At 38.8% G+C, this 23,407-nt stretch overlaps 2 protein-coding genes across 6 annotated transcripts in view; one reads left to right on the top strand and one right to left on the bottom strand.

The window, feature by feature from the left end:
* LOC120796353 (echinoderm microtubule-associated protein-like 4) overlaps positions 1 to 6,524 on the top strand; it is a 49,292-nt gene extending 42,768 nt beyond the window's left edge. For all 3 annotated transcript variants that reach the window (XM_040139099.1, XM_040139098.1, XM_040139100.1), the window contains 2 exons: positions 2,928 to 3,058; positions 3,727 to 6,524. In XM_040139099.1, coding sequence (XP_039995033.1) covers positions 2,928 to 3,058; positions 3,727 to 4,182 — 587 coding nt within the window. In that variant the 3' untranslated portion in view covers positions 4,183 to 6,524. The remainder of the gene's footprint in view (positions 1 to 2,927; positions 3,059 to 3,726) is intronic.
* Positions 6,525 to 16,533: 10,009 nt separating this feature from the next.
* wu:fj16a03 (uncharacterized protein LOC335475 homolog) lies at positions 16,534 to 19,159 on the bottom strand. Of its 3 annotated transcripts, none has more exons than XM_040139610.1 (4): positions 19,079 to 19,159; positions 18,843 to 18,970; positions 18,325 to 18,426; positions 16,534 to 17,907 (listed from the first exon to the last, which is right to left on the bottom strand). In XM_040139610.1, exons 2-4 carry the CDS (start codon positions 18,886 to 18,888, stop codon positions 17,822 to 17,824), a joined length of 234 nt encoding a protein of 77 aa, XP_039995544.1. In that variant the 5' UTR covers positions 18,889 to 18,970; positions 19,079 to 19,159; the 3' UTR covers positions 16,534 to 17,821. The 3 variants fall into 3 exon arrangements, with proteins under 3 accessions (XP_039995544.1, XP_039995545.1, XP_039995543.1); XM_040139611.1 differs by having other exon boundaries at positions 18,843 to 18,967; positions 19,079 to 19,142; XM_040139609.1 differs by lacking the exon at positions 19,079 to 19,159 and having other exon boundaries at positions 18,843 to 18,998.
* Positions 19,160 to 23,407: the final 4,248 nt, after the last annotated feature.

The following is a 23,407-nucleotide window of genomic DNA, read 5'->3' as shown; positions in this document are numbered from 1 at the left end:
GTTACTATGTTAGTATGTATGTGAACTGTTTTTGTAAACACTTATATTTTTGTGATGGGTTTTTTTTTTTTCTTTCTTCCTTCAATCATCTGACATACACCATATGACCAAAAGTTATGTGGACACCCTGTGCTCAGTGTTGTTTGGCTCTGACCCTGATCTGATTCCTTTAATATGGATTACCTGCTGATACCAAGCTCATTCAAACTCTTGGGCAGTACTGTAATTATATTGACCTGAATGACTCAACTGCCTGGTGAACACTCGAACTATAACCTGAACATGAAACAAGACAGAACTTTATTAATCCTGAAAAAATGTTCAGAATACAAATAATTCATTAAATTCAATTTTATTTATATAGACCCAAATCATACAGAAGTTATCTCAGGGCACTTTTCATATAGAGCAGGGGGCAGGAGGGAGGAAAGAGAACATAGCAAAATACAGGTACCACATAAAGATGTATAATAATAATGAGACTAATAATAAAACTAATAATTATAATAGTAGGGCTAATAATATCAATAATAGGACCAAAAATAATCATCCTAGTAGTAGTAGTAGTAGTAATAATAATAATAATAATGATGATAATAATAATAATAATAATAATAATAATAATAATAATAATAATGATGATGATAATGATCATAATGATAACAATAATAATAATAATAATAATAATAATAATAATAATTGTAGCAGTTGATGTTGAGCAGGATCATGGGGGCAGGAGGTGGTTTGTAGTCACAGATCCAGACACTGCAGCTCTTGAGGCAGAAATACCTGTAGAAAGTGAGAGGAGAGAGACGAGAAAGCACAAAACTACGGGGGAGGAAAAGCCAAGTTAGTAATAAAAATTGATGGGATATGAATGCGTACAAATGGAGAGAGAGAGAAGCGAAGCTCGGTGAGAGAGAGAGAGAGAGAGAGAAGCTCGGTGCATCATGGGAACTCCCTCGGCAGTGTAGGTCTATAGCAGCATAACTAGGTGGTGGTTCAAGCCAAGCCTGAGCCAGCCCTAACTATAAGTATATATCAGATTACAGCTGTTTCTAAGTTTCCTGTGTTTGAAGATAAATCGGTGCCGGTTGAGGGCAGGAGTGGATGAATTTTGTCTCTAATAGTTGGAATATTATCATTAAAGAAGCTCATGAAGTCTTCACTACTGACAGCTATAGGAATACATCGATCGATAGAGCTATGACTCTGTCAGCCTGGCTACAGTGCTGAAAAGAAACCTAAGGATGTTTTTATGTTCTTCTATTAAAGATGAGTAATAAGCTATTGTGGCATTGCAGAGGGCCTTCCTATCTGTTTTAAGGCTATCATGCCAGGCTAAGCGGGATTCTTACAGTTTGGTTGTGCGGTATCCTTTCAAGTTTTCACGGTGTTTCCTTTAGTATGCGGGTTTGGGAGTTAAACCATGTAGCTAACCTCCTTTGTTTTATTATCTACTTTTCTTGAGGGGCAGTAGAGTAGAGTGTCATTCTCATTGAGCCTGCAGCACTATCAACAAGATGATCAATTTTGGAGGGACTAAAGTTAGCATATGAGTTCTCTCTTATATTGTAACATCGCAGTGAATTAAGTGTTGATGGAATCACTTCCTTAAATTCAGCTACAGCACTATCAGATAGACATCTAGAAAAGACATTTTTGCTTAATGGTGTGTAGTCCAGTAATAGTAAAGCAAACGTTATTAAATAATGGTCCGATAAAAGAGGATTCTGAGGAAAGTCTATTAATGATCAATCTCGATACCATAAGTCAGAACAAGGTCGAGGGTGTGATTAAAACAGTGAGTGTGTTTATTTACACTCTTAGTGAAGCCAATTGAGTCATATAATGAGATAAATGCTGTGCTAAGGCTATCATTATCTACGTCCACATGAATATAATTCACCTACTAGAACTACTTTATCTGTACCAAGGAATAAACTTAATTAAAAAAACTCTGAGAATTCAGATAAAAATTCAGAGTATGGGCTGGGAGCGGAGTAAACTATAGCAAATAGAATAGGCTTTAATGTTTTTCAAGTTGGATGTGTAAGACTAAGAACCAGGCTTTCGAATTAGTTATGATTGAGTTTAGGTTTAGGGTTGATTAATAGGCTTGAGTTGAAAATGGCTGCAATTCCACCTCCTCGGCTGGTGCCTCCAGGAACGTGAGTAATAATATGATTGGAGGGAGTGGATTCATTCAGGCCAACATATTCATCATAGTACAGGATTCAGTAAAACTAAATAAATCAATATGATGATCTCATATTAGATTTTTTACCAATACAGCTTTAGATGAGAGCGATCTAATGTTTAAGAGTCTCAATTTAATTTTCCTATTTTGTTGTACTTGTTCGGTGGTGGTCTTAATTTTATTGGGTACAGAGTTTTTGTACAACTCCTCTTCTGTTTGCTATTGAGTTAATTAGTTCAAGTGCACACACGGGCAGACGCAGTCCCTATTAGGTTTTTTGGTGGGTAAATAAATAAAAACAAATATATACACAGCAGCAGCGTATCCGAAAGGTAGATTAAATCTGTATCTGAAACAGTGAAATAACAGCTGCAGATACTAAAACTGACATATCTGATGTTACATGATTATCCAAAGACTGAAGGTCCTGATTAAAACATATAAAGTTGATCAGATTAAATTATTGATATGATATGAATTCAATTTTAACCGGAAGATGTGACTCCTGAAACGGACGTGAGATAAGTTGATGGTTTATTATAAAAGATGTCTCACTCTGTTGGAGTTGCTGAACTACAGAAACACTGTGATTGTACAGTGGTGTTACAGGGTAGAGCTTCTTCCCTCACATATCTTTGGTTGAGTTCAGACAAGTTTTATTTTGTTCAGATTTAACATTAATTAATGTCTGTGTTTGTGCTATGTCTTTGTGTGTGTTGTATCTCAGGTGTGTGGCCGGAGGGTTCAGATGGCACAGACATCAACGCTCTGATAAGATCTCACAACAGGAAAGTGATTGCTCTGGCTGACGACTTCTGTAAAGTTCACCTGTTTGCCTACCCATGCTCCACCCCCAAGGTGGGACACAAACACACTCACACACATACTTGTCTTGTATTAATTATTAGGACACTCATTGACATAATGCTTTCCCTAGCCTTCCCTAGTTTGAAGTTGTGCGGACTGGCCAAAATGTCCTTACAAAGCCAAAATGTCCTCACAACAATGGTTTTAAACCAAAGTTTGTCCACATAAGCATAGAAAGACATGTACAGGAACACACATAAAGACACACATTATTAAGTTCTTGAATTTAATTATTATTATAGGTACCAAAATGTCAGCACTTTGCAGTTTTACAGAGAAGAAATTAAAAACCTGAAGTCACACATCCACATGATCACTAAAGACGAAGCACTTCCTTCCAATTTCAAAATAAAAGCATCTCTGACTATAACTCCCCAAAGGATTACCTTTTAATACTGTCCATATTAAACCTGAATTATTACCAGCAAGTTTTTCGTAAATGAATCATACATTTAATGTAGATAATGTAATATAATGTTTTTACATGTTTATAATCTATTTCAAACAAGTAAACTACTTGAATTTCATTATTTAATTATTTTAAATCAAAACAAATCACTGCAACAAAAGAAATGTGGTGAGTTATTTCAAATGACACGTGACCCTTATTCGTACCCATATATCAATCAGTCAATAATCAATAATCTCTTTATCTGCAGGCTCCCAGCCATAAGTACAGCGCCCACAGCAGTCATGTGACCAACGTCAGCTTCCTGTATAATGACAGTCACCTGATCTCGACGGGTGGAAAGGACACCAGCATCATGCAGTGGCGTTTGGTGGAGAAATCTTCGCTCTCTCTCACCGACAGCCTCCTGTCAAACCCTGCTCCCCGCCGGGCGGACCCCACCTTCCCTCCGCCCCCTCCCATCACAGCCACGCCTGCACAGGAACACAGTCCTCCCCCAACGGCCAATGGAACCCAAGAACCCTTCCCAGAAACTCCACCCCCCATAGAGCTAGCCCCGCCTGCCTCAGAGTTAACCCCGCCCTACTCTGAGTCAACTCCGCCCCCCTCAGACAGCACAGTGAGTCTGAAGGACAGCCTGGAACCAAGTGACGACACGGCCACACCCAGTGATGAGGGGCTGCCCCCCCTGACACCCCCCTCATAGATGGAGAGTCCCTGTGTGTGTGTGTTGTGGTACAGCTATCTTTGTGAGGACCAGGATGAGCTATACACTTTCTGAAGACAGCTTTATAAAGTGAGGACATTTTTACCAAGTGGGGACATTTTATTCAGTCCTCATTTTGTATCAGAGCTTCAAATGTCTGAGGGTTCAGACTTGGTTTTAAAGTTAAAATCCAGTCAGTACAGGGCTTAATTAAGGGTAATACAATATATGTATTTGAACACACACACCTGAAACACATGTTGATATCATTCAGTGTGACTTCCAGTCCCTGGGGATATCATTATCTCTAATGCAGTTGCAGAATAAACCTCCAGAAATCCACTTAGAAATCAGAGAAAAAATCGGCTGCACAACTTGGCTGAGAATCATAAAGTTTTTAAGTTTTCTTCAGTATCACAGTGATAGTTGTCTTTATATCCATGGCTACACTGCAAACAGGAGCTAATCAGAGCTGATTCAGCAACTTTTAATGGAGACAGTTTGACTAAATGGAAACAAGTAAAATCAAGAATTGTCAGTGGTTAGGAATGCCTTATGTCAGTGAGGGTCCTCACAAGTATAGAAGTACAAATGTGTGTATGTGTTTGTCAGGACTCAAACCTGCCGCTGTAGACTCACATGGTTTATCTCACCAGTCAGCTGTTCAAAAAAAAGTTCCTTCAGTTTGAACAAACATGTGATGTCACAGTTTGAAACACCTGGAGAGTCCGATTTACCTGAGAAGAGACTGGAGGAGGACACATTACCTGACACACACCTGTCACATCTGGAAACTCTCATCCTCCAGTTTAGTTTTAAAATCTCAGCTTGGTCCAGGTGTGTTTTCTGCCTGTCTGTCACAGCAGAGAGCAGAGGACAGGTGAGAATACCTGAAGAAGTTGAAGAAGACCCTCAAAAGAAGAATTCTGTTTTTAAAACAAAATGCTTTAGTTTTACAACACAAAAGACTTGAAGGATGAAAACTACAGTACATTTGAGACAGGTGTGTCTCAGATAATTTTTTCTCCACCAATAAGAGCAGAGCAGTTGAACAGGAAGTTTTGGGGTCAGAGAAAAACCTGCGAGTCTTAAATGTCTTAGAAATGTTTTTTTTAAGTTCTTTGAAGACAAAACCTGCCTCTAATTACATGTTTATTGGTGTGTTATAATGATAAATACTTCAAACGAAAATAGATTTTTGATTCTAAACAATTATTGATCAAAGGGATCGTGTAAAATGAGCTGCGGACTGTAAATTCTCAAAACTTTAAACTTTTTATATAAACAGAAACACTGCGATTTAATCGATTTGTTCGACTCGACTTTGTTGAACTGTTATTTTTCAATACCATCAAACTCAGCAATTCTGAGTTTCACAATCACAGCCCTTCACTACAGAAGGTTTTTAACCGGAAACATACTTCCTGTATGAAACCAGAGAAGACAGAGGTTTCAGACTAATTTGTGCTTGAATATAAAGCAGGAGAAATTGAATGTGTCTCATAGTTTCTGACATGATACTCAGAAGCCGTTGGACATACAAAATGGAGGATGCAAGTCAACTAGCACTCCCAGGATACATTTCACTAACAAACACCCATTCACAGAGCATCTTATTCTTTTAACCCCATTTGGCTCAGGTCTTAAATATGTAAGAACCAGTCAGTTTCAGTGCAGTCTGGTCGAAAGGACACAATTCTGTTTCAACAGCCTGTCACCTTAGGCAGGTGAGAATCCATCTAGAGAGTCGAGAGATCAAGGTAAAGTAAACAGGAGAAATGGAACCTCCAGGGTAAAAGCTGTGACTGACATATGTTTTTAATAATCAGAAATCAACAGAAGCGTATCAACGTGAGATGTCTCTCTCTGACAGAGGATCTGTTTGTATATACTGCAGATGTCTGTGTGTATATTTCTGTTCACCAATGGGGGGGCTGCAGCTCCTCAGCTACACTGTAAAAATACATCCAACACTCACATCTCTCAGCCAATCAAGTCACAGTACACATGAGATCCTCTCCTCTAAGTGGATGGGTTTCGGTGACTATCTGAATGACTGCTGATGATGATTGTTTTTGTCTCTTCTGGACCATTTATGTTCAAATGTTTCCTGAATGTTGGGCTAACAATGTCACTTCGGGGGTAAGGCTATCAGGTGGGGGGAGGGAGGAGGCATTGGGGGGTTTGATGTGGGGTTGTTCATGTTTTTGCCTTTTTAATACTCGTCGGTTTATCTTCATCTTTTCTACGCTCGTCTCTGAAGGGCTTGTACAGAGTTCAGGGATTCACCTGGACATTCAGGTAGGGGTGGGGCCAGAGGGTGTGTGGATGGATCATAGGATGCTGGGGGTGGGATTATGAGGTGGAGGTGGGATCATTGGTGTAGGGGTGGGATTATGAGGCCGAGGTGGGATCATTGGTGTAGGGGTGGGATTATGAGGTGGAGGTGGGATCATTGGTGTAGGGGTGGGATTATGAGGTGGAGGTGGGATCATTGGTGTAGGGGTGGGATTATGAGGGGGAGGTGGGATCATTGGTGTCGGGGTGGGATTATGAGGTGGAGGTGGGATCATTGGTGTAGGGGTGGGATTATGAGGTGGAGGTGGGATCATAGGTGTAGGGGTGGGATTATGAGGTGGAGGTGGGATCATTGGTGTAGGGGTGGGATTATGAGGTGGAGGTGGGATCATTGGTGTAGGGGTGGGATTATGAGGTGGAGGTGGGATCATTGGTGTAGGGGTGGGATTATGAGGTGGAGGTGGGATCATTGGTGTAGGGGTGGGATTATGAGGTGGAGGTGGGATCATTGGTGTAGGGGTGGGATTATGAGGTGGAGGTGGGATCATTGGTGTAGGGGTGGGATTATGAGGTGGAGGTGGGATCATTGGTGTAGGGGTGGGATTATGAGGTGGAGGTGGGATCATTGGTGTAGGGGTGGGATTATGAGGTGGAGGTGGGATCATTGGTGTAGGGGTGGGATTATGAGGTGGAGGTGGGATCATTGGTGTAGGGGTGGGATTATGAGGTGGAGGTGGGATCATTGGTGTAGGGGTGGGATTATGAGGTGGAGGTGGGATCATTGGTGTAGGGGTGGGATTATGAGGTGGAGGTGGGATCATTGGTGTAGGGGTGGGATTATGAGGTGGAGGTGGGATCATTGGTGTAGGGGTGGGATTATGAGGTGGAGGTGGGATCATTGGTGTAGGGGTGGGATTATGAGGTGGAGGTGGGATCATTGGTGTAGGGGTGGGATTATGAGGTGGAGGTGGGATCATTGGTGTAGGGGTGGGATTATGAGGTGGAGGTGGGATCATTGGTGTAGGGGTGGGATTATGAGGTGGAGGTGGGATCATTGGTGTAGGGGTGGGATTATGAGGTGGAGGTGGGATCATTGGTGTAGGGGTGGGATTATGAGGTGGAGGTGGGATCATTGGTGTAGGGGTGGGATTATGAGGTGGAGGTGGGATCATTGGTGTAGGGGTGGGATTATGAGGTGGAGGTGGGATCATTGGTGTAGGGGTGGGATTATGAGGTGGAGGTGGGATCATTGGTGTAGGGGTGGGATTATGAGGTGGAGGTGGGATCATTGGTGTAGGGGTGGGATTATGAGGTGGAGGTGGGATCATTGGTGTAGGGGTGGGATTATGAGGTGGAGGTGGGATCATTGGTGTAGGGGTGGGATTATGAGGTGGAGGTGGGATCATTGGTGTAGGGGTGGGATTATGAGGTGGAGGTGGGATCATTGGTGTAGGGGTGGGATTATGAGGTGGAGGTGGGATCATTGGTGTAGGGGTGGGATTATGAGGTGGAGGTGGGATCATTGGTGTAGGGGTGGGATTATGAGGTGGAGGTGGGATCATTGGTGTAGGGCATGCTAAAAGCCCAGTTCCAGTGCCTATGTAGACTCAGGGTGACTCCAGAGAGTGCCATAATATTGCCACATTTAGAGGAGAGCAACGGCCTGTCATACAAATTGACAACCCTGAGGAAGGCCATCCCATCCACCCTGCAGATGTACAGAATTAAAGAGCTCTCTGAGACATAATTTTCCAGAATCACTTAACAGATAAAGCTAACACCATCCCCAGCAGTCAAATAAAGAAAAATAATTCCCATTTTATTTGGTCTTCTTTATTCCCTACAAAAATGCAACAATTATTATTTTCATATTGATCTAAGAATTAACAAAATTCACCTGTGACCATGCACCCACCTCTAACTGCTGTTCCAGTAATTCAATTTTAAGATCTGCCTTTCTAGACTGCCGCCCCATTTACACCATTTCTTGGTCAGTTTTTGCCATCTTTTTTATGAGATGCATTTTGTACAACTGCTTTACTTCTAATTAGGAAAACATAAGGATGTCATTCTACAGTTCAACATGCAGAATTAATTTGGCAATTACTGAACATCTCACTTTGTTAATCTGTGGTGTGGAGGTTGATGGACCCTCCTCTTGGTAATGCCCAGCTGTGCTCTGTTAAAAAGGATAAGAATGTGGAAAGTTTTTTTTCCATTGATCATTTATTCTCGTCACTTCATTGTAGTATTCATTTCCATCTCAAAATTCCACACAAGAATGTAAAAAAAATTAAATGGGGAGAGAACCATCAGTAGCTACCATACATAATATTAAGATGTATACCTATGTAGGCCTCTCTGGATCCCTGTCTGTGGCAGCAGACAACATGTCATCATCATTATCCTCTGATGAAGAATAGCATTTTGTTTCAATATACTTTAAACTTATATTTAGCTTAATCTCTGGAGTATTGAGTGCTTCCAACTGCCAGGCAAACTTTTGTGGCAGGAGGCTCAACAAAGCAGATAACACCATCAGTGGAAGTTGGGAGAAATGAAAACCCAAAAAGGTATATATATATATATATATATATGTGTGTGTGTGAGTTTGTGTGTGTACACATAAGCACATATAAGCACGTATTCGAGCTTATGGCAAGTGTAGTGGAGTAAGACAGTTGCCATGGTTAATTGTAGTATCAGAGCTCCACTGATGATGGCTCTTTACAGTTGACACGCATGCACTTAACTCAGAGTTGATTGAACTAACCTAAAACATGTTTCAGTTCAGTTCAGCTCAGTCTGCAGTACCGACTCCAGCCTTTAGGTGTACATTATTATTGAACTTCCCATTAATGAACAGCATCACGTTTCAGTAGATTCAGATCTATAGATTCAGATTACAGAATGAGACATGAAGCAACAATACTGTTTGAGGTGAAATGCAGCTTAATCGTCATATTTTTATTTAGGGATGAACTGATTGTGATGATGATTCAACAAAATATTTGTTTATCTTTATCATTTGTCATTTTATTGTACAATCCTTTGTCCCTGTCAGCATCCTGTAGTCATGACGACAGTTTTTTCAGTGATGTGATTGGTCAGTCGTCAGGCTGTTGACATGATTTGATCTGATATTCTGAAGTTAATGTGAGGACTCCTGAGTCACTGAGGGTTTTGGAAAAATACTCACATAATTATCTTTTAATCCATATTTTGATAGCAGCCAGTTAATAAAGGTAAAATCAGCTCATCAACAATTGCAACACTCCAACAATACTGGAGATGATGGTTTGTACTCAGCAGTACTTGGACACTACACTAAAATATATTTTGCAGTGCTGATGATCTCAGAATCAGATGTCTGTCAGAATTGTTCAAATCAAAAAAAATCTTCATTTCCCAGTTTGTAATAAATCTATAAATAGAGTTGGTTGATTGATATAATCTGTAAAAAAATTCAAATTTTATGGAAGATAACTACATTTTTTACAATAGTTTCTGTATGCAAAAATAATTGTATGCAAAACTCTGTAAAATAACAGATATCTATAAATTAACAACACAAGGGTTATTTAAAGTATTATGCTAGTAATGACAGATTATATTTATTTCTCATTTTTTTCCCAGAAAAATTACTAAAGTATTTATACAGCATTTTTTGCTGCTTTCTCAAATAACATACAATTGTATGTAAAATGACAATAATTATCTGTAATTAAATATGTAGGTCCTTATATAAAGATTTATGTCCATACTAACAATTCAATGTTTTTCTTTGTAATATGTAAGGTAAATCTTATTAGTTTCATATTTATGTGTACTTTGACATTCAAACTCAGTAACTTTTAATGAAAATTCAGCAAACTTCTTTCATTACATCAAACATAATGCAAAACTTATTTCTTCATATGGTGATTACTTTTTCTAGGTGGTTGCTAACATTTTTATTTGTGGCTGCAAAGATTAACAATTCAAGGTGTAATAGGCCCCAACAAAACAGCCAGTAATATTAAATTCAATGTCCATAACAATATCGTATACTGTACTGTGTGTGTGTGTGTGTGTGTAAACCTATAGATGTTGCTGTTACCACGATGCAAGAATTAGCTATAGACTGTCTCGCGGTATTGCTTTGAGCATGATTGGTTAAAGTGACTGTCAACCAGGAAACTGGCCAACGACAGCTGTGCGCGCCTCTCACTGGTCAAGTGGAAATATGTCTGTTTGAGTGGGTGTAGGGTCGCTGGGGCATCCGCCCTACTACATGGTCGGTCCACTAGTCATGACTGTTACCTGGATTATTATCTGGATTATTTTACATCTACCTGCCAAATTCTTATTATGAGCGAATTTGAGTTGTGGGATGTCAACCTAGAACAAAAATGGAATCTGTTTGGTCACCTCAAAGTGAAATTATGTCCTACAAAAACATTTGCGATATCAGCCAAGAAAACATCTTACCGGTTAGTTTCTGTAATCTAACACAAAACCTATATTTTGTCTTTTTATTTTGTAGCACAGTATAAAAAAAAAATAATTTTAGACAAATAAATATGTAAATAAATAGAAACGAATAAATAATTTTAAATGTTTAAAACGTAGTACATTAAAACCAGTCAACTAGAGTGTTTAATACAGATCATAGTGGATTTAATAATGCTATAGGCGGATAAACAAGTCTCTATCATTGTGATCAAGTTCACTGAAATTCAAATTGTTTGTTTATCGATACACATATTGGTTAGCTCACACCCTAATCCCGGAGGTCATAAAATTGTCCATCTTGATATTTTGTTCAATGCGTTGGTTGTTAACACCCGCTCAACCCAATCGGAAAGGTAGAGGGGCGGGGTGTAAAGGACGACCTCGTATAGTGAAACAGTGTATTGAGAGAGAAAACAGACCAGTGATGAGAAAGATGTAAAAGATGCTGGAGATGAAGCATGTCTATTACAGAGTTTTACCAACGGGTAACGGATATATTGCAACCTGCAGGAGGTAAATGCGTCTCTGTGTGTACTTCTTTACTGCTTCATAAAGATTTAGTATGTTAAAGTGAGATGCTAATCGCGAATAGCGCATTAGCGCGTTAGCGATATTAGCACATATTTCAATGTAGTAGAAGTAAAGGAGCTTTGGAAGGAGTAAAATAACTGAGAAAATTTCAATTTAATTCAGTTTTATTTATATAGACCCAACTCATAACAGAGTTTTTCTCGGGGCTCTTTTCATATAGACTAGGTCTAGACCGGACTCTTCAAAGTTATGTTTACAGAGACCCAACATTCCCCAACGAGCAACCACTTGTTGACAGCGGCAAGGAAAAACTCCCATTTAACAGGTAGAAACCTTAAACAGAACTCGGCTCATGGTTGGTAGCCTTTCTCTGAACCGGCTCGGTAGAGAGAGAGCGGGAGAAAGAGAGATGGGGGCAGGAGGGAGGAAAAAGAACATAGCACAGTACAAGTTCCACATAAAGATGTATAATAATAATGAGACTAATAATAAAACTAATAATTATAAGAATCAGGTGAATAAAAATACTAATAAACTAAATAAAATAAATATAATATTAGTAAAAATAATCATAATAATTGAAGCAGTGGGTGTTGAGCAGGATCATGGGGGCAGTTGGTGGTTTGCAGTCACAGATCCAGACTCTGCAGCTCCAGAGGCAGAAACACCTGCAGAAAGCGACAGGACGAGAGAGGAGAGAGACGAGGAAGAACAAAACTACGGGAGAGAGAAGAAGCCAAGTTAGTAACGAGCATTGATGCCATATGAGTGCGTACAGATGGAGAAGAGGAGCTTGGTGCATCATGGGAAGTCCCCCGGCAGTCTAGGCCTATAGCAGCATAGCTACAGGGGGGTTCAAGTCATGCTTGAGCCAGCCCTAACTATAAGCTTTATCAAAAAGGAAGGTTTTAAGCCTACTCTTAAACCTGGAGAGGGTGTCTGCCTCCTGGACCCAAACTGGTTCACAGTAAAGGAGTCTGATAACTGAAGACTCTGCCTCCCATTCTACTTCTGGAGACTAGGAACCACAAGTAAGCCTGCGTTCTGGGAGCGCATTGTTCTCCTGGGGTTAGAGGGTACTATGAGCTGTTTACGATATGATGGTGTCTGACCATTAAGGGCTTTGTAGGTGAGGAGGAGGATTTTAAATTCTATTTTGTATTTTACAGGGAGCCAATGCAGAGAAGCTAACACAGGAGAAATATGATCTCTTTTCCCAGTTCCTGTCAGTACTGGTGCTGCAGTGTTCTGGATCAGCTGGAGAATATGTGAAGATTTGTTGGGACAGCCTGAAAATATGGAGTTGCAATAATCCAGCCTAGAAGTAACAAAAGCATGAAGTAGTTTTTCTGCATCTTTTTGAGACAGGATGTGCCTGATTTTTGCAATGTTACGTAGGTGAAAAAAGGCAGAGCTTGAAGTTTGAACTCCGAGATTCCTAAAAGTGGTGCTGGAGTTCAGGGCAAAGCCATCTAGAGTAACTATATCATTAGATAATGTGTTTCTGAGGTGTTGCCAAGTACAATAACTTCAGTTTTGTCTGAGTTTGACAGCAGAAAGTTGCTGGTCATCCAGGTCTTATGTCCTTAAGGCATGCTTGAAGTTTAACTAACTGATTGGTTTCATCAGGCTTCATTGACAAGTACAGTTGGGTATCATTTGCATAACAATGGAAGTTTATGGAGTGTTTCCTAATAATATTGCGTAAAGGAAGCATATATAAGGTGAATAGAACTGGTCCAAGCACAGAACCTTGTGGAACTCTGTGTGTAATTTTTGAGTATATGGAGGATTTATCATTAACATACACAAACTGCAATCGATCTGATAAATAGGACCTAAACCAGCTTGGAGCGGTTCCTTTTATGCCAATTAAGTGTTCCAGTCTCTGTAATAGAATATGATGGTCCATGGTATCCAATGCAGCACTAAGATCTAACAAGACAGAGACAAGTCCTTTGTTTGATGCGATTAGAAGATAATTTGTAACTTTCACCAGTGCTGGCTATGATGCACTCTAAATCCTGACTGAAAATTCTCAAATAAACTATTATTATGCAAAAAGTCACACAAATTGTTGGCGACAGCTTTCTCAAGGATCTTGGAGAGAAAGGGAAGGTTAGATATGAAACTATAGTTGGCTAAAACATCTGGATCAAAAGTAGGCTTTTTAATCAGAGGTTTAATCACAGCTGTTTTAAAGGACTGCAGTACATAGCCTGTTCATAAAGACATATTGATTATATCTACTAAAGAGGTGCTTACTAAGGGCAAAACTTCCTTAAGCAGCCTAGTTGGGATGGGGTCTAAGAGACAGGTTGATGGTTTAGATGTGGACATTATTGAAGTTAGTTGGTGAAGGTAGATGGGAGAAAAACTGTCTAAGTATATATCAGGTTTTACAGCTGTTTCTAAAGTTCCTGTGTTTCAAGATAAATCGGTGCTGGTTGAGGGCAGGAGTCAGTGAATTTTGTCTCTAACAGTTTGAATTTTATCATTAAAGAAGCTCATGAAGTTATCATGGATCAATGGAGCTATGACTTAGTCAGCCTGGCTCCAGTGCTGAAAAGAAACCTAGGGTTTTTTTAAAAATTTTCCTCTATTAAAGATGAGTAATAGCCTGCTCCTCGTGGCACTATGGAGCTAAGCTCTTTTGTTTTATAATCTTGAAAATAATGAAAACTGTCACGCACACTCGTTTCAGGAAACACTAATAAAAGAATTGAAGTCTCCCGCTCAGTTATCAATTCGTCTGGTATGTTGCCGCCAGCCAGCCTTTAATTCCACTCATCGTGCCCCTCGCCACTAATTGCCCAGTTCCTCATTCTTTGCCCATGTTTCAGATGACAACTCAAAGATTTTTGAGTAATAACTAACCAATGCAAAAGCTATTTTATTTGGGAGCTTGCATGGCCATGTATGTAATGACTGTAAGGCAATATTTAGGATTAGGGTCAGAAGAGCTTTAAGGCCTTGATGATGCTTTATTTTTAAGTCTGTGAGTTTTCTTTGAACGCCGTTTCCCTGGCGATACAGTGAATTTTCATGTTTTGACATGAAAACAGAAACTGATGTAACTTGAATCCACATCATCAGATCAAATTTCATGTTTGAGCAGAGTCTTAGCCTGAAGACATTTACAGGCCAATAGTGAATCATAGTAATTTTGCCACCTACTGGCTACAGGGGGGGTTCAAGTCATGCTTGAGCCAGCCCCTGTGGTAAGTTTTGTGTGACAGTCATCACTGCATTTACTGAGGAGTTTCCCGATCTTGTCTACACTTGATCTACAACAAAATAATGCTTGTTTGGTCCATTTTCTCTAGCAACACATTGTGGACACAGGATTTAACACGAGATGTGCAAAACGTCATGTCCACTGCCACACACTCCATGCAGGAAATAACCTCATACTTGTTTGCGCAGTCTCCAAGGGTTGTAAAAATGCACAGCTGACGGTGCGACGGCCCGATCAAAACTGCTTGCAGCTTTAATTAATGTTTTTGTGTTTGTGTGTATGTGTGTGTGTGTGTTTCTGTGCATATGTTTTCCCCTCATTGTCCAGAGCCTTTGGGAATAAAAAGTCTCCTGCCACGAGATCTTCAGGGACAGTGAGTATTCATGTTATTCTGACATAAAGATAGGGAATGGATACCATTGCACACTAGTTGCCATATTATTGCTAGTTCATTGGCACATGTTAATTTCATTTATTTTCCCAAGAATTGACAGTTACAGTTTAGTGGGAGAAAATACGTGAACACAGAGGCAGAACATGCAAAACTCCATGCAGAGGCAAATGCACGTAGTTCCTCAAACATACCATGAACATGAAATCCTATTTTCTGTGACTTTTCCATCATGCTGACTGGTAGGATTTGTAACACAACAGTAATGTAGGTTGGCTGGTCATTCCCACAAACTTATCCAGGAAATAGCTCTGCACTCTTATCTTCCGGTGTAATATGTATTCTGGGTAAAAAAACCTTTAACTTTCACTGTTTTAAACTTCAAAATATGCACATTTGATAGCCGAATTAAAATGGACTTAATAAAAACTCAGTTAACGTGGAAACAACCAATGGATGATAAAACTATCAGCCTGGTAGTCGTATGAGTAAATAAGATCTCGACAAGTCATTGTCATGTCCATCAATGTGAATAAGACCCAGGTTATAAAAATTAACTTTTGTTTGTTTTACAAATTTTTCCTTTAACTACGCAGATATATATGATACGGCTTGTGCTTGTCTTGGAGAGATGTTAGAGATTTTTTGGCCCAAACCTGTTATGTATGTGTCTCTCTCTAATTACACTGTATAGTTAGGATTCTGAATTAAAAGACAATGTAATGTTTGTCCACATCTATTATAAGAACTATATGGAACCCTCCGGGGTCAGGAGATATTGTTTAAAACAGCATAAAACTGAAGTGGAAAATACAAACTAAAACAACAGCCCACAACACCCTCAGCTCAACAGTACAATATATTGCTTTCGCCACTTTTTGTAAAAGCGAAATCATGACCTAATTATGTTAGTAACCCTAATAGACAAGATTGACTGGTGGAGATGTGCCATTTGTAGTTTTTCAATTCATCCTGGGGGACTCTGAAGGTTGATATTGTAAATTTACATCTGAATACATTATACAAAAATGTTTTTAGAATCAATAGTCGTGTGTGCTTGATTTTTAATTAAGTTTCAAATCCCACTTTAATTGAAACAGTGAAAATGTATAAATTCATTTTGTATTTCTTCAGCGTGTTTTCAGTTGCGGCTATTTCACAGTAATCTTAAATCTTATATTACGTAATTTGCATAAACTTCTGTAATGTTACTCAGTACAGTCGTTCAAACTTTAAATGTATTTCATTTAACGTTTGTACAGTAATTCATTCTACAAAAAAATTAATAATTATATATTGTATTTAGATACTTCTACAGGCTTATCATTACTTGACATATTTAAACATTGAATCTAAACACAGACACTGAAAGTAAAAGTTTGAGATGATTTTAATTTGTTTAATAGTATTTTAGACAATATTTATTTTTGCTTCAAAAATAAAACTGTTATTTTACAATTTTTAAGCATGTGTGAACTCTTTATTAAAGATGATTCATCGGTGTGAGTGTGTTTGTGAATGGGTGAATGCGGTCAGTAGTGTGAAGCGCTTTGAGTTGTTTATAAGAATAGAAAAGCGGTATGTAAGTGCAGTCCATTTACCAGTAATTTAGGAAAAATCTGTAAAATACCTGTTTCTCTGCATAACCTTTAGTGCTATCATTTTATTGAAGGTGTTTGTTCGGAATAATTTAGGAAATACCTTTAAAATAAATGTTTCTCTGTAAAGCATTTAATGAAAATTTCTGTAAATTTATATTTTTCTCACTTTTGCTTAATTTTGTTTACATTGTAAACAAATTTGTTCCTCACACTCTGATGAATATTTTATTTCTCTTTCACTGACACAGGCCGGTCACCTGTCATCTTCACCGCGCTGTCATCTCATTAACCTGATGAATGGTGTTTGTTTTGTGACCCTGCAGTTCATCTACTCAATTAATGAGTAACCAGGTTAGTTCTGTTCCATCCAACCTGGTAATAAGATCCATGCTGGAAATAGACATAATTGGGATAAGGGCTAAATGTTCAGAGATTTGTCTGGACATTTTGGTGCACAGAAGGATAATATTTAATCTGAAAAATGTAGGGGCAATAATTGTTTTTCAGCCTTGAGTACTGTCAGCAGGTATTCCTTTCAGGTTGCATAATCCAGACAACCTTAAACAATATGGTAGAGCAGACCACATGTAGTCTGAGAGGCAAAAGTCAAGGCAAAACGATCGATCAAGTACATGCTGCTCTGCCCTCTGCAGCTGGTTAATTTCACAGCTCACATTAATATCTGAATGAGACTCTGATAAATCAGCGTTGATCAGCTCAGATATTCTTTCCTCTGTATTGTGGAGGCTCAGCAGTCACGGCACAGAGTTCACAGAGACTTTATAGAGAAAATAAAGACCCCCCCCCCAAAATATCTTGACCTGTTCTTAATCTCTGACTGTGAACTCACCTGTTTTGTTCTGCAACTAAAAATCAGTTAGTCATTATTTCACACACTCAAATGGTACAGAGTTTATTTAAGGGCACAGAGATAACGCTTTTCAATTCAAAGTCTAGAAATTGTAAATATTCATGTTGACATACTGAGCTCAGACAAAAACCACACTGCATTCTGTGAAATCTCCCTCACAGCTTTATTTAACATCATGTGGTTCAATGATGTTAGTTTTCCGGGGCTGTGATTGGTCAGGCGTTGCAGTGGTTGTTGGTGCAGCAAGTCCAGCCATCTCGAGAGCAGTTATCCAGCGTAGTGCAGCCCTTTTCTCCGTTATCTGCAAAAAGGAAACACATCAGCTGAGTCTCTACACTCACAGGTTTAGGTTAGGTTTTTAAGGTCTTTAAGCCCTTGTCCTATTCTCAAAGAGATCCAGCTGTGAATACAGCTGAAAATATTTATTAAATGTCCAGATCTGATGTTCGGTGTCACTTTCAGATCAGATTTTTAATGATTCAAGTTTTACATTAACACGAACAGATTAGGTTGTAGTTAAAACTCACCTTTGGAGTTTTCTTATAAACAAAGTTTATGTTTACATTTAGTGTTTCTCACTAAAGGATTAAAGTCTTGAATTTGGTTCGGTGATTTCATGTAAAACAAAGACAAAAAGAATGACACATCTGAAGGACACTCCTGCATGGGCATGTCCTTCAGAGGGGGGAGAGCCTGAGTGAGCAGGTAAGGAACTCACCCCTGGTGTAGCAGGCCTGTTGGACCTTGCTGGAACACTGCAGCAGCTGGTTGTTGACCATCAGGAAGTCCTGACCATAACACTCAATGTGAAACTGTTGAGCTGCAACACAAACACATTTTGGTCAGATCACACATAAAACACACCTCATCAGATCACACCTGGTCAGATGACTGAGTGTGTAATATGTTTCAGTAAGTGTTGTTATGGTTAAATGTGGATTAATAGTAAGTGGATGGTCCGCCTGAAATGAACTAACTAATGTCCCTTTGTAACAAGTTTAAAAGTCATTAATACCTCTACGTAAACACTCTCACCTGATCAACCTGGCTCAAACTAAATCAGTCGGATCCAGTGGTAATACGTCTGCCAGTGTAGACACACAAAGATATTTTCACTGAGAAATGACAATGTGTAGCAATGCTAGTGATTCCACAAATTGTCATTTACTACCAGTTAAAATATATGTGTGTGTTATCATACCTTCAGATTAAAGAGTTAAATGTGTGAGTGTGTACCTGAGCAGAGTGGCAGCAGCAGCAGCAGTAGCAGGTAAAACTTCATATTTCTGGTTTTCTGTCAATGCGACTGAAGAAGCAGAAAAAACTGAGAGAGGAGCTGAACGATGCTGGACTTTTATCTTCTGCTAAAACACACAAAGAGACACATAAAGGTGAACAGACAGATAACTGAACTAAAGACAAACTGAGCTGAACTCATGTCTGGTCAGTATCAAGGTTGCTATGTTGTTTACCTAAACTTTGATCAGTCCCAAGTCTGTGTGGATTTCAGCTTAGTCATGTCTTGACATTGCGCTTGACGGTCAGCTGATTCTGCTGAGTTATGACTGGTGTTTCGAGGGCACAAAACCTGTACATGATGGTCAGATAATGATGAAGCAATGAGCTTCATGGGATACAACAGCAGTAATGAATGAGTGTAATTAGTACTGAATTAATCATTACTAGTTTAAGCCTCTAGGGCCATCATTCTAGATGTTTCTAGTAATACCTTTGCAATAATACAGCCAGTCTTTGATCTCCTAAAGGCAGGATATTCTCAAGGCTGGCTTTTGATTTAAAGGTGATCATAAAGACTCTACAGCCCAGACAGACAGACTAGTTTGAGACCATGCAAATATGGGTGCTGGGGGGCTTCCCACCTGCTATCTGGCCCTGAAGAGAGAGAAGAAAGAGGGATATGGAAGATCAGATGGAGTTCCTCAGTGTTGGGTATTGGAGTCTTTCGAATTATTTTTGTATTTGCAGCAAAGTCTCTTATGATATTTTGTGAAATTAATCAAAAGCAGTGAAAATATTTCATGTCTTTAAGTAACAGTAAAAATATGTTAAACTATAAAATGACTCAATTAAAGTGCTGTCTAATGTAAAAGTTAGCCATCATCAGAGAAAAATGTAGCCAAAACAAGTAACAGATCCAAATATTCACAACTTTATTTAGGTTTAATCAACAGTGTAATTGATGTGACATCATCAATAATCTGATATATTTCTGAGTCTGCCAAAGAACCATACTATAAACTATAAATGCAGGCCATCAAATACATAGTGAATAAAAAGTAAAACATCTACTTATGAAATGTGGTGGAGGACAAAAAAAGCATAATGTGTAATTAATTGGAAATTAACTCCTTAACAGAAGTTAATGTACAGAAAGTCTTGTGTGAAGAAATGTTTGTCAAAATTGATTAATTCCTGTGGTTAAATATTCTTCTAATTACCTACCAACCTTAAATATATTGCACCTTCAACACTATACCATAATAACTCCAACACCATGTAATGAATATAATTTAATACAGTCAACATGTCAGCACTATTACACATTATAAATTTCAATTTTAAGATCAAGGGACTACAATTAATATTTGTCCTACAATTATTTTTAAATCTTTTTCCAGGCACATTTTCAATGCTGGCTTTTGATCTAAAGATGATCATAAAGACTCTAGAACCCAGACAGAGAGACTAGTTTGAGAAAATGCTAATATGAGTGCTGGAGGACGTACTACCTGCTATTGGTCCCTGAAGAGAAAGAAAAGAAAGAGTGGTGTGGAAGATCAGATTGAGTTTCTCAGTGTTTGGTATTGGAGTCTTTCCATTGATTAGGTAAGACAACTTTAAAGGTATAGGTTGGCTCGAGAGTGTGTGTGTGTGTGTGTGTGTGTGTGTGTGTGTGTGTGTGGGGGGGTTAGGGTTAAGTACTATTTTTGTATTTCCAACAAAGTCATTAATGATATTTTGTGAAATTAACCAAAAGCAGCAAAATATTTAATGTCTTTAAGTGACAGTAAAAATATGTAAAACTATAAAATGGCTCCATTAAAGTGCTGTGTAATATAAAAGTTAGTCATCATCAGAGAATAATGTAGCCTAACCAAGGAACAGATCCAAATATACACAACTTTTTTTTAGGTTTAATCAACACTGTAAGTGATGTGACATAATAAATAATAAATGTCCTTCTGAAATGTGTTAGAGAAGAAAAAAAAAGCATAATGTGTGAATACCTGGAAATTAACTCCTTTAAAGAACTTAATGTACACAAAGTCATGTGGGAAATATGGTTTATTGCAATGTATTAATTCCTGTGGTTGAATTTTTTTCCAAATACCTCCTACCCTCAAATATACTGCACCATCAATACTAAACTATAGGAATCCTGATATAACATCACGTGCCTAAAACACACTGATAGAGGCAACACCTTTGCACTATTTTTTGAGCTAGTGACCCTAAATTATACTTGTCACCAAAGCATTGTCATCATATGTTATCTTTTTGACATGAAAGTGAAAAGAAACCTTCCGAATAATCATTTTTGGACATACAGGTTACACTCGCGGGTCTAGAACTTGTTATACTCCCATGATTCATTTCTCATGTAGCCAGCCAATGAAAACCATCCCTGATAACCGTCCAATCCAAATATAATTTCCCTATAGTGCATATCCCAGCATTCCTCAAAATTCCACAAAAGTGAAGAACCCTGACTGAAACCCCTATGTATTTTCATTGGATAGCCCTATTACATCAAACAATTTCAAAGAAGTCTTTGATCTTCAAAGAGCAGGCATATTCTCAATGCTGGCCTTTGAGCTAAAAATGATCACAAAGACTCTAGAACACAGCTGGAGAGGCTAAACTGAGAATATACAAATGTGGGTGCTGAAGGGCTTGCCACCTGCTGTTGATCTCTGAAGAGAAGGAATAGGTGTTATATGGCAGGTCAGACAGAATTATTTGATGTCTGGTATTAGATTTTTTTTTGTTGGTTTGATAAATTAACTTTAAAGGTAGAGGTTGGCTCAAGTGTGTCTGGCAGGTGTTGTTAGGGGTTGGGAGGGGTTTTGTGTTAGGGTCCTCAAAGGATGGAATTTTTTAAGTGGACCTTATTTAGTGGAGTGACTTTTTTAATTAAGGGTTTCCCATTCGAGGAAACTGGTTACAAGTTTTGCTTATTGACACAACTACTACCATAAAAACTTACTTGCGCTTAACACTTTAAATTCACTGAAAAAAATTGGAGGGGAGTTTGCAGGTTGCCTGTCAGTTGCTAAGCGGCCAAAGAGATGCACAAGATCATTTTTTAAATATAGACATTGTAGCAGCAAGTGTTGAGACAACCTTATAATCGTTATTTTCATTGTCCAAGTGAACCAGTATCTACACACTGTTGACACATTCCATGACATGCCTCTCAGTGTCTTGTTTATCACTATACCATTTATTTTTATGAAATACCTGAATTAATTTACCTGGCTTACACAAAACATTTCATGTCAGATTCTACAACAGAAGACAACTTTCAACATATTTCTAGTACCAGCAGTTTACTACCTGACTCACTAACTGACTGGGTAATCAGAGCTGAATATCCAACAAATGTGTGAGAACCACATTTCAATTTTCTCAGAGATGGTGATGGCAGGAAGGTGCTTCACTCCAGCATCAGAGAGTTCCTGTACAGTGAGATCCACTCAGCATTGGCCAGCGCATTCCTGAGCGCTGCTCAGCCGTCCTGCGTCTTGCCCCTTCCTTCATCAGGTTTAAAGTGTTTTCAGATTTCTAACAGTTTACAAAAACTTTCTGCAAAAGTGGTAACTGGAAAAATATGGGCATCTTAATAAGTCTCTCATTCCTTTTTTTAAGGTTTGAATCCTTTGAGATCTTTCTGGGCCGAGATGAATTCTCTGGCCTGCAGGGTCCCATTGTAGGGCAGCAGGACATTCGTACTCAGCTACTGGATTTTGTCTTTGAGACCTTCTGTCCTAGCATTCAGCAGGCTCAGAGCAACTGAAGACAGAAATACAAGACAGAAATACGGCTTTTTTCAGCAAGGTGAGGAATTAGGTGTTTGTTGACAACATGTTATATAGTCATACACTTAGAATCCTGCTCAGGATTCAGTCTCCATTGTAGCTGGTTTAATTTATGCCGGTGTTTTAGCATTTTGATCATTAAATATGACTTATCTATTACCAGGTGATGATGCAAACCACCAAGCTTGTAGCCAAGTGACAATGTGTTGGTTTTTGCCATGGTTTTCTTTTTGACATGAAAATGAAAAGAAACCTTCCAAATAATCCTTTTTGGACATACAGGTTACACTCGCGGGTCTAGAAATTGTTATACTCCCATGATTCATTTCTCATGTAGCCAGCCAATGAAAACCATGCCTAATAACCGTCCAATCCAAATATAACTTCCCTATTGTGCATATCCCAGCATTCCTCAAAATTCCGTAAAAGTGAAGAACCCTGACTGAAACCCCTATGTATTTTCATTGGATAGCCCTATTACAGCAAACAATTTCAAAGAAGTCTTTGATCTTCAAAGAGCAGGCATATTCTCAATGCTGGCTTTGATCTAAAAATGATTATAAAAACTCTAGAACACAGCTGGAGAGGCTAAACTGAGAATATATGAATGTGGGTGCTGAAGGACTTGCCACCTGTCATTTGGCCCTGAAGAGAAAGAAAAGAAGGTGTGATGTGGCAGATCAGACGGAGTTCTTTGCTGTCTGGTATTGGAGTCTTTCCATTGATTAGGTAAGTTAACTT

This window comes from Xiphias gladius, chromosome 11 (assembly GCF_016859285.1).
Source record: "Xiphias gladius isolate SHS-SW01 ecotype Sanya breed wild chromosome 11, ASM1685928v1, whole genome shotgun sequence".
Lineage (NCBI taxonomy): Eukaryota > Metazoa > Chordata > Actinopteri > Istiophoriformes > Xiphiidae > Xiphias > Xiphias gladius.
This window is presented reverse-complemented; position numbering and strand designations above follow the sequence as displayed.